Here is an 11,548-nt window from a genome sequence, read left to right as displayed (position 1 = left end):
TTTTTTTTTTTTTTTTTTTTTTAATCGAAATTATGTAATTATTGTACTTTTTTCGTGAAAATTTTATCTTTATATGTGAAAAATCTTTTTCAATTAAAATTATAGAATATATAAAATTAGATTTTTATTATAAAAAATTATTTTTATAATAAACATTCAAAATGATTTTTAAATAGAAAAATTATATGATTAAAAATATTTTTATAAAATGATTTTTTTATTTCACAATTTGAAATTAGAATTTGTAGGTAAATATATTTTTTTAAGATTAGTTTCTTCTTAATTCTAAGTCAATATTTATATTTCAGTACAGTGCTAACTATAGTTAGCACAATTACCATCTAATCATGTATTCTACAACGTATAATTCATTCAATATAATCTTTCTTCAACTTTATTAGATATTCAAGATATTCTTTACCTTTCGTTTCTCAACAAATATATTATCCGTTTTTCTTCATAAAGAGAACAATCATAAAATATAAAGCAAAAGTTATAAAATCTAAGTACTTTGTAAGTGTACAGAATGTAATATTTTACGAGGTAAAGAATGGAAATATAGTAGGTAATAGGAATGTCCTCTATTTTCAATGCAGAAAACGTGCCACGTCTGTAGTGTACTTAAAACATCTCTCAAAGAATAATAAAATAAAATCAAACTGAATACATAATGAATATATAATGAGCATATAGAAATTTAAAATAAACCTAACGTAAGTTCCATATTAAGATTCGACAAAGTCAAATAAAACTTGACTTTATAAAATTTTTCTCTTCTTCTATGTTCAAAATAATTTTATACATAATTATATTAATTAAAATAATAAAATTCTTTAGCAAACAAACGAAGTGAAAGTTTAATAAATTTTTCGCATAATCTTAAAAAAAAAAATAATTATCATAAAATTAATTTTATTGTGATGTATGTTTTATATTATATTTATTTCTATATACCAATTTATTACAAATTAAAATACATGAATGATTAATTTATGACGTAATTTATAATACAAATATATCTATCTTCTATCATAATCGAATCTGTAATTTTCTTTGAGACCATAATTTCGTAATTATTTACAATATTAAATGTTCGTTTTCTTCCATCCATTAAATGTTCGTTTTCTTTGACATTTAATAGCCTTTCTCATATGGTTCACCGTTAAGCGTACGTAGTTAAATCTTCACGAAAGAAACTGTTTCGATGCCTTTTGTTCTCATTACCTACTTTTCTTCCCGGAGCAGACCCAAAAAACGACGGGCAAGCCTACGAAAAAGAATATTGATCAATCGTGTAACGGAATGTTCCGTTTACATTTATCCTGTGCGCATGCGTATACGCGCGAAGTTTCAAAAAGAAGATGATGGGCCAAAAAAAAACGGAAAGAAAGAAAGAAGGTATGGAACAAGGAAAAAATTCACGAAAAGGAAATCGGCACAAAAAGGAGGACGAAGTGATAAAGAGCCAAGTGAATAAATAAGAGAGAAAAGTCAGTCTTGCCCTCTACTCCCTTCTCCTCCTCTTTTCAGTATATAACATCATTTTGTCCATTCACCGTTCCTGGTCGTGAGCCCAATGTCATCGATTATTCGTTTAACGGGATCTACACGTTCACGGTGGTGGTCGTCGCTAGTTAAGGGGGTTTTGGTCTTCGGTTGAAGAGTTCAGTTGAAGAGTACATTGTTACGTGTGAACATCGAAAAATACAAAGATCGGTCAATTCCAAGATTTGGTTTTTCATAGTGCTCAGTTTTTACTCCTTTCGTAAATTTACACGTACATGTGACGCAAGAATCGTATTTCTTCGTGATATCTCTTTGTAAACTTTGTGTCATTAAAACTGCACAATCACCACGTGGTCTAAGCAGACGATACTTGACATCTGAGTATATATTGTATGAAAGTTTGCATTGAATATAATATCTTGACTACTCGTCAACAGGTGTTTAATTTCTTTTTTGTCTTTCGCATTGAATTATTACAAATAAAAATTTTCAATAAATAATATCATATTTAGTTTTATACTTGAAGATAGCACAAAATATTTAAATGATATATACTTTTATTATGAATATTTAATTAATACTATAAAATTTTGATTGTCTAACAGTGATTCTTAAAAATTTAAATTAAAGAATAGATCGTAAAAAGGGAATTGATTCAAATCGAGATTTGTCGAAAAGAGTGTGAAAATAAATGCAAAAAAGATCGAAGTAGAGTAAGAACAAAAGATAGAGAAACATAAAGTTTGGAAAGTTTAAGAAACAGATCTTGACGTGTGCTGTGTAACCACGTAAAGAGAGAAGCTGACGCATTTTGCATATTTATTATTCGTGAAGAAAGGATTTGCTGTTGGCAAACGCGATAATTCGTTCAAGTTCAATCGTCAGCTTAAAATTCATATTTCGTTAGCAAATTATTGAAGTGACACGAACATTGTTAGCGATTAATTTTAAAAAAATACAACTCGTTTATTCAAAAACGAACTTTATTTTAACCGGTTCAACACGGGGTCTTTACTATCAAACGTAAGTTCATGAAAATTTAAAATGTAGAAATGTAAATTTGAAATGTAAATTTTAAAACGATGTTTAATGATAAAAAACAAAGGAAAAGAATTTTTTATTTTGTTATTCAATGTAATTCAATGATAATTTCATCATTTTTCTAAAATATTTATTGCTATAATATTTTTGTAAAATGAAATATTTCGATATATAAATATTTATGGAGATGGTGTTTGTCATGTCAAATTGTGCCATTTAAATTAATTCAAAAATATATTTAATTATTCTTAATTTTTATAAATATATATGAATTTTTTGTTTTTTTTTTTTTTAAGAAAAAAACAAAATAATTGTATTAATTTTATAATATTTCATGTGAAATATTTTAACATATACAATGTATATATTGTAATGTATCTGTTGCAGGAATTATTGGAACATCGAGAAAAGGATGAGGTAGTAAAATTAGTCAGTACAAAAAGTCATGGAACGACTCCATTAGTTATAGCTTGTCGTAATGGACATTATGACGTGGCTGAATATCTTATTGAAAAATGTGGAGCAAATGTTAATCAACCTGGTTTAGGTAAAATTATTCATTATCACATTTTCTACGTATATCATTAATTTTTGAATGCAACTGCTAAGCAATCACATCAATAAAATCGAGAATATTCGCAAATTACATAGAAAGCCAATAAATCTCATACGTGAATTATAATATTTCAACTTAATTGAAGTATAATATTTCAAGCAATTTGGAGTAATGGAATAATCTAATGAATAGAAAGTCTAACTCGTGTAAAATATTTTTTAATATTTAAGATAAATTATACATTCAAATTATTTTTTCTGTTTTTTAATTTTTTCAACAGTGATGTTTGATGGCGAAATGATCGAATGTGCATCACCTTTGTGGTGTGCTGCAGCTGCTGGTCACTTGGCTTTAGTTAAATTACTAGTGAAGCATGGTGCACGAGTGAATTCAATCACTCAAACACATTCCACACCCCTACGAGCAGCTTGTTTCGATGGTCATTTCGATATTGTTAGATTTCTTGTGACTCACGGTGCAGGTACGAATTATCGAAATAGAAAAAAAAATTGGAATATAATTATTTTAATATTAATAATATTTTATACAAGTATTTAATAAATAACCATTCACGATAATTTTTCATACCTATTGATTAATTATAATGTCATTTGTATATTTATTTAAATAATTGAAAATTGAATCAAATAATTTAAGTTTTCAAATTATTATAATATTAATTATATTATATACAATTATTATTTTAAATTAAAACAGATTTTATGCAACAATTTTCTTGCATATATAATACATATAATATTATAATATTTTATAATATAATACGTTATTTTTATTTATAAAAAGGTAATTAATATATAAATTATAATGCTATTTGATTATAGACATTGAGATGTCAAATCGTCACGGTCATACAAGTTTAATGATTGCCTGTTACAAAGGTCATATTAAAATTGTCAAGTTCCTACTTGCTTTAAAAGCAAACGTGAACCGAAAATCTAAGAAGGGTAATACGGCACTTCATGATTGCGCTGAAAGTGGATCCCTAGAAGTCGTCAAGGTACTCATCGAGCATGGTGCCCGAATGGGCGTGGACTCCTACGGGATGTCACCACTCCTTACGGCAGCAGTAACAGGTTAAAGCAGAATGTTCCACGCGCAACCCCGAAGGTTCCCTTAAGACGATTACAATTAATGCTTAACTGACATGAGTATTTCATTACATAAAGGAAGAAACACTCTAAAAATAATGCTGTTACGCACTGTCGACTAGTCGTCAAAGATTAGATCGTCAGCAACTAAGTTTAAGAGAACATATGAACTCTTATGTACGTGATTATGATTTCACATGCGTAAGAGATTATATGTTTTCTTGAAGCTAATAATCATCGAAGTAGTCATTGATAACTAGTCGATAGTGTATCATGGCATTTAATTATTATAAAATCTTTTCGATTTTACAGGCCATAAGCACATTGTCGAATATTTTATTAGTATACCAAACTTAGTAAGTAGAAAGGAACGTATAGATGCATTGGAATTATTAGGTGCCACATATGTAGATAAAAAGAGAGATATGATGGGGGCACTTGAATGTTGGAAACAAGCAATGGACGAGAGGTTTGTAAAAGTTTTATATATTTGTTCTCTATATATATAATTTTTATTTTATGATATCTATAGATTATAATTTAAATATTAAATATTTATTAAATATTTATCAATATTGTATTTTAGATATCGAGGTGATCCAGTAATACCGAAACCACCACCATCACCCGTTGTAGCTGCTTACGACTTCGCACGAGAAATTACTGATCCTGATGCTCTAAATGGATTATTAAACGACCCAGATGAAATGCGAATGCAAGCACTTGTAATTAGAGAACGAATATTAGGACCAGCTCATCCTGATACTAGTTATTATATTCGCTACAGAGGAGCAGTATATGCAGATGGTGGAATGTTCAATCGTTGTATAGAACTTTGGAATTATGCTTTGGACATGCAGCAGAGTATGCTGGAACCACTCGATCCAATGACTCAAAGTTCACTCTTTAGTTTTACCGAACTTTTTAGCTTTATGATAGGTAGACAAATAAATACAGGGCGAAGAGTGCCGCCCGTTCAAAGAGAAGAACTTCTTAGAGTATTTAAGAAAGCTGTACGTTTTAAAAATAAATTATATGTAAAACTTTATTATTTTTGCAAATATAATATTGTATATCTTATATTACAATATATTATTTTTAATATTGTTTTAGGTATTGGAAGTGAAATTGGGAAAACAAATGATGGATAAAGGACCAACTCGTGGACGTGATATTGTGTATTTAGATAAAGTTCTTTTAACTACTTTACATCTAGCAAGTTTATTGACTCATGAAATGCCTGAAAAAGATAGTGCAGAATATACTGCATTACATCAAGCGCTCTATGAATTAGTTCGAATAAATGCCAAAGATAGAAATGTAAGTTAATGATTTTATATTTAAAAATATATTACATATGTAATAAATTTCCAAATAAATTAATTTTTTTTATATTTTTCTGTAGGGTGGAAATGTATTACATTTAGTATTTCGTGAAAGGCATATTGTACTTGGGGCTGGTCCAAAATCTCCAACTTATAGGTTCCCTTCACCAAATTTAATAAAAGCTCTTATAAGAGTTGGAGCTGATGTTACAGCAACAGACATGACCGACAATACAGTATTACATCTTGCTGCCTATCATTATCCGTCACTTGATCTTTTTACTATTCTTCTTGATGCTGGTGCTCATATCGATGCCGTTAATAAATCTGGTGATACATTTGAAAAGTTGACATGGCGTAAACGCCCTTATGACGCAGTATATCTCGTTAAATATACTACGCTTGCCTGTTTAGCAGCCAGAGTAGTTAGAAAAACATATGACATTTCATTTGTTCCAAAAAATCTTCAAGATTTCGTTCTAATGCACTAGTGTTATTATATAACAGGCTGTCATTTAGGATGCCACGAGAGATATTTATTTGTTATCTAAATGATAAGAAAAATCGACGATAAAAGTTTTATATCTTTCGAAAGTGCAAAATTAGTGTTAGAACATTTTCGAATACGAGAAAGTATCAAATCTATCTTCAAAAGAAAATTGTTATATATATAATAACACGATAAATCGATACATATAACGTATGCTGTCAGTATCATTTTGTTAAATCTGGGTTTTAAATATTTCAATATGAAATTATTTTGATGGCTTTTAATGCTAAGAAAAAATTATAATTTAAATAGTATTGAAATTTAAATTAATTCAAAAATATTTTTGAATTATTAATCATTAATGTGGATATATATTAATTAAACAAAATATTTGATATTAACTGATGGTTTATTATGATTTAAAAATATCAATTAATATGATTTTATTACTTGGCTGACAGCTTTTCCCTTATACATAAACCCCATTACAAGCCATAATATACACAATGTTGCGTTGATAACATTTAATTATAACTTGAATATATTAAATTGAAAAATTGTATAATCATAGAAATTATTTTTATTCTCATTGTTATATAAAAAAATAAAAACAGAAATAAGATTCTGTAATACACTTTTTGATATAGCATAGATTAACTTAAAAATAAATTATATACTTTTATATTAGAAAGATAAGGAAAAGCGAAGTTATAAGTTAAAATTTTTCAGTTATAAAATTTTTATTTTACATACAAATGTAAGTGTTTTTATTTTACTAGACATTATTAAAATGTATTTGAAATTTATTACTTAAAACAATTTGCTAATAGAAACATTTAAAATTACATTCATATTATATTAATTTATAATCTTTAAGGTTACCTTTATTTAAAATGTGATAAATATACATATACATAATAAATATTATATAGATTATATATAAGAATTAAATATGCGAGGTGTGTTCTAGTAAGGTGCTTTTTTTGAAAATAAACAAATACACTTGACACTAAGTAGCACGACTGTAACAATTTCCTCACAATAATGCATCTAGAATTTGTAATTTTATTAAGATCTTGATGTAATTTTTGTACTTTTGAAACACCTTTCTGTTTTAGTAATTACATTCACGCACTTTTTATTCTTACACAGACACTGCAATTCTCTACAAAAAAAGTATCTTACATTCAAAGTCACCCAATTAACTGTTTTATAATATGAAGACTGTGGAAATACAGGTGTGATTAATAATATATTGAGATTTGCTCATTTATTTTTATTTAATAATATTCCAATGGATTTTCATCCTACAAAACTTACCGCTCAATTACCTTTCACTTGGATGATAGCTTTCCTGGAAGAACAACACATTCATAAAAATCTGTTGTACAAATCCTGTAACTTACCCAACTTTCCTGTAAGGTGTTAGCCGCAATTTAAAAATGATTAATATACTCAAAATATATTTAGTTTGATCCTCCATAATAAAATTTTATTTTCAGGCACATATTCAAACAATTTCGACAATGAACGTTTAAACGATATCAAAGAGGAGATACTATATCCCTATTTTCCCATATTTGTCGAAACATGTAATATCCTTCTTCCAAAATATCTCATAGAATAATAAAACACAACTGATCAATCACTTACGATGGAAATAATACAACAAACCATTGCACACGATCTCATGCGTTATAAAGTAAAACCCTATCTGACTTCAATGACATTATAAGAAAAAAAAGACCACATCCTTCAAATGTTAAGAAACAAATTTGGCAACCACACAGCGGAGATCGACGATGGTTATTAAAAAATTCCATACGCATAGTGATTTGAACACACATAAAATATTTAATTGGCAATTACGGCAAAGACTAGAGCATAATATATTTACCACCACTTACCATACGAATTATAGTATCAAGTTATGAAAGTAATTGTTTCTTACTTTATATAAATTCACTTAAAATATAGATTTTTGCAATCATTTAAACTACTTTTTAATAAATAATATGGAAGATGCGGTCTCGATACTACAATAAAATAAGAATCAACCACAATGTTACAGATGAAATGCTACATTACCAAAGTTTTAACTTTTTCAAAACCTGTAAAATCCACTACTTCAATCAATAGTAAAATTGTTAATACTTATAAGAAGAATACTATATATAACTTAATAATTCGAATATTACTTTAATGATGCATTCCATTGGACATTGATGAAAGAACAAATATTTGATCAATTTCAAGCAAATTATTCCTTTTTGAAATATATTCATTATAGAGGAATAGAAAACCACAATCACCTGAAAAATATCTCACCTGCGATGTAAACAAATATTTATCTCACAAATTGTGAAGCTTACAGATTTCAAAAGTAAGCATGGAGTACTACTATGTAGAGGTACAATTATAAAATTTTTAAGCAGAAATTTTTGCTTAAGTGCAATACATTTGAAAAAAGTTATTCAGGTAAATGTATTGCACACATAAAAGTAGCAGAAACGATATCCTCTATGCCAATGCATATCCAGTTTAAACCTGCTTAAAGTATAAAGAATCACAACAACACAGAAATAAAACACAACGACGAGCATATTTTTTGTAGTCAAAACGGATTTGGATTTTATTCAATCACTGTCATGATGTCGTGGTTATACAAGAGTGTTATACAATGCGCAGAATGTTCCTCGAGATCTACATGGCGAGAGGAAATATGTTTACCAAAGAATATATTTATAAAATTAGTTGAAAAGAGCTGTTACTCGATTTCTTAAAATCCGAAAGATATTAAAAATTGTTTCTTAGACAAAGATATTTTGTATTTTTTGGTAAACATATTATTGTTGCACAATAAGTAAGACAAATTCTGCAATATATAAGACAAATCATCCAATATTTGTTCACTGAAGTCTCGAACTAAAAGGGATCTTCCTAATGACAACTAAAATTTTGTATGCTCAACTACAATTGAATCTCCAAGTTACTAGAACGATATGACGCGACGTGAATAAAAGATCAAATCGCAGAACTACAATGAAAACAATATAGTCCCCTGTTGAGCCATGATGTATCTTGCTATGTATTGGATACAAGAATAAAGTGCGACGATACCACAGACAAATCGACACACGTCCACGATCTGTGTAGGATTGTGCATGAAAGTATCTATCATACATAGATAAACTTTAACTTGTAAAATCCGTAACAGCTATATCGCGTTAATATTTATGCTTGAAAGATTAATCTGTCCCTGCTCGATAAACCACTCCGCGAACGACCAAAGCGTCATGTTCAATCGGAATGTGGGAAAATCGATTGATCTCTCATCGTGAAAACTAAGAAATAAACTTACAAGTTACATTTGATAATTACTGTAAATAGCATAAACCTATATACTGAAAAACCTATAGATTACGTAGAACATTATGAACCTAAATCTAACAACTAAACTATGTATCGATCACTCGAAAAAATTAATTTAAGAGTGAACAATTAGTAGACTTCCACTGTAAAAAGGAACGATAATCTGGTAAAAGAATTTCGAATGAAATAGTCGTAGCAAGGAAGGGTGATCATCGGCAGCCAATAAGTGTTTCAACGTTGAAGTAGCCATAAAACACAACTGTTGATCTTCCAACGACAGATACTTCTCACCCACTGTCCTAAGTTCTGCCACACTACTAGGATGAATTTCAAGTATTGTCATCAGGAGTGGAACAATCCTGCAGACGACATACGAACACCCAGTCTCCTCTCGCTGCATCAATAAGTTATGGTTAAGCGTCAAATTCTGCAGAAGTTCTCTATTAATGTTACCTTGAGTTTCCAGTTTTTTAGTAAAGGCGAACATCGATCGTTCTGCCATCGATACGTGACCGATTCATCATAGCTATATATAAAAATCGTTAAGAAAAATCTTTGCAAATATTAAATTAAAATTTAATATAAAAACGATCTATATTATATGTTTTTAATTTTATGATTAAAATTTTAAAAAGGATACACACAGCGCGTTCAGCATCCCATTCAGATGCGAATCGTACCATGCCCATATCAGTACCCCGCATTTCAGCAAATTTGACCTCTCCAACATCTTGGAATTTATCGCGCAACATTTGCCATGTTGTATTTGGAGGAAGCTATTACAATTATTATGTATTAAAAAACCATAAAAATTAATTTTCATATATAAATTTTCATTAAAATTTTTCATTCAAAAAGTGCATACATTTCCTATAAGAATAGTATCCGACATTGGCCGTGAACCATTTGTATTTTGTCTGTTGCCACCTCCACCTTGTCCCTGATTTCCAGCGAAACCACCACCTCCACCAGGAACACGATCGTTGTCTCCTCTGTTGAATCCACCATCAAAATCTCTGCCCCCACCGAAGTTAGAACCACCAAAAGCATTGTTTCCACCGAAGCCTACATCATTGTCCATTTTAGATAAGCCTCGCGGCGCAAATGAATTGTTGCTTTGTCCACCAGCTAAAGAGGCTTGTAAATTAGACAAACCTCCAACTCCTCCGCCGAAGTTATTTAGATTAGAAGCCAATTCATTTGTTAATGACGAATTTAGCAAAGAACTCGTGGTCAGGTTAGCACTCAAACCTCCAGCAAGACTTGCTTGAAGAGCTGCTGCATTTGTATTTGTCAACGCAGATGCTATAATAAATATATAAATATATTTTCGTTAGCTTCATAATTTATTTTGTTATATATATTATATTTATAATAAAACTTACCTAACTGTGCTGGTACAACATTATTTAAACCAGCCCCAAAAGCACCAGCAGCTAATACAGGAGCAGAAATAGGATTCACAACGGGTGGATTATTTGCTTGTACATTAGGAATGTTTCTAGCTACATCCATTAGTCTATTACCACCAGCTCCAAGTCCCATTCCAATTCCTTTTAAACCTATTTTAAATATATATATTTAAAATATAATAATATATAATATATATATATTTTAAATATAATATTATTATATATATTAATTTGTATGCCTATATAAGAAAATAGAATCTTTTAGATCATTAAGACTTGTACCTTCTGGTAATTTTGGTGGCATATCTGGTTCATTTGCTCTATCAAGTCTTACAGTCATACGTCTGTCATAAAGTTGTTGATTGTGCAGCATTGATATAGCTTGCACAGATTCTACTGGATGATCATATTCTACCACACCAAATCCTCGTGATTTACCATCTTTATCTTTTCCTAATTCAACATGTAGTACTTTACCAGCTAATTTAAATACTTCCAATAATTTCTTTTCATCCACTTTGTAATCAAGCTAAATATATAAGGTAGAATACTTAAATTTTTTATCATTATTTAGAGTTATTAAAGTTTAAAAAATATAGCTTGTATAAAAAAATACTTACATTTGCTACAAATACTCTAGTAACTAAAGGTCCATTAATACCTAAAGATTCTAAAAATTGAGTACTTAGACCATAGGTATTTCCAAATTTACTATCACCACCACCGCCGCCGCCGCC

General features: G+C 29.1%; 2 protein-coding genes across 6 annotated transcripts in view; one reads left to right on the top strand and one right to left on the bottom strand.

The window, feature by feature from the left end:
• Positions 1 to 7,280, top strand: part of LOC102674108 (protein fem-1 homolog CG6966) — a 30,195-nt gene extending 22,915 nt beyond the window's left edge. The window contains exons 1-8 of one of the 3 annotated variants that reach the window (XM_006608785.2): positions 2,309 to 2,529; positions 2,935 to 3,094; positions 3,384 to 3,584; positions 3,946 to 4,197; positions 4,525 to 4,681; positions 4,799 to 5,225; positions 5,326 to 5,532; positions 5,618 to 6,065. In XM_006608785.2, the coding sequence (XP_006608848.1) occupies positions 3,386 to 3,584; positions 3,946 to 4,197; positions 4,525 to 4,681; positions 4,799 to 5,225; positions 5,326 to 5,532; positions 5,618 to 6,028 (1,653 nt within the window). In that variant the 5' untranslated portion in view covers positions 2,309 to 2,529; positions 2,935 to 3,094; positions 3,384 to 3,385 and the 3' untranslated portion in view covers positions 6,029 to 6,065. Of the gene's footprint in view, positions 1 to 2,308; positions 2,530 to 2,934; positions 3,095 to 3,383; positions 3,585 to 3,945; positions 4,198 to 4,524; positions 4,682 to 4,798; positions 5,226 to 5,325; positions 5,533 to 5,617 lie in introns of those variants that run through there. The other 2 variants (XM_006608783.1, XM_006608784.2) reach the window with 2 other exon arrangements.
• A 1,351-nt stretch (positions 7,281 to 8,631) lies between these two features.
• The window catches only part of LOC102674421 (heterogeneous nuclear ribonucleoprotein M), a 4,311-nt gene continuing 1,394 nt past the window's right edge, over positions 8,632 to 11,548 (bottom strand). For 2 of the 3 annotated variants that reach the window (XM_006608787.2, XM_031514299.1), the window contains exons 4-10: positions 11,432 to 11,548; positions 11,094 to 11,340; positions 10,785 to 10,961; positions 10,265 to 10,704; positions 10,040 to 10,175; positions 9,853 to 9,925; positions 8,632 to 9,793 (exon numbers count right to left, since the gene is read on the bottom strand). In XM_006608787.2, coding sequence (XP_006608850.1) covers positions 9,870 to 9,925; positions 10,040 to 10,175; positions 10,265 to 10,704; positions 10,785 to 10,961; positions 11,094 to 11,340; positions 11,432 to 11,548 — 1,173 coding nt within the window. In that variant the 3' untranslated portion in view covers positions 8,632 to 9,793; positions 9,853 to 9,869. The remainder of the gene's footprint in view (positions 9,794 to 9,852; positions 9,926 to 10,039; positions 10,176 to 10,264; positions 10,705 to 10,784; positions 10,962 to 11,093; positions 11,341 to 11,431) is intronic. The other variant, XM_006608791.2, reaches the window with a different exon arrangement.

Source organism: Apis dorsata, unplaced genomic scaffold, assembly GCF_000469605.1.
Source record: "Apis dorsata unplaced genomic scaffold, Apis dorsata 1.3 scaffold_44, whole genome shotgun sequence".
Taxonomy (NCBI): domain Eukaryota; kingdom Metazoa; phylum Arthropoda; class Insecta; order Hymenoptera; family Apidae; genus Apis; species Apis dorsata.
This window is presented reverse-complemented; position numbering and strand designations above follow the sequence as displayed.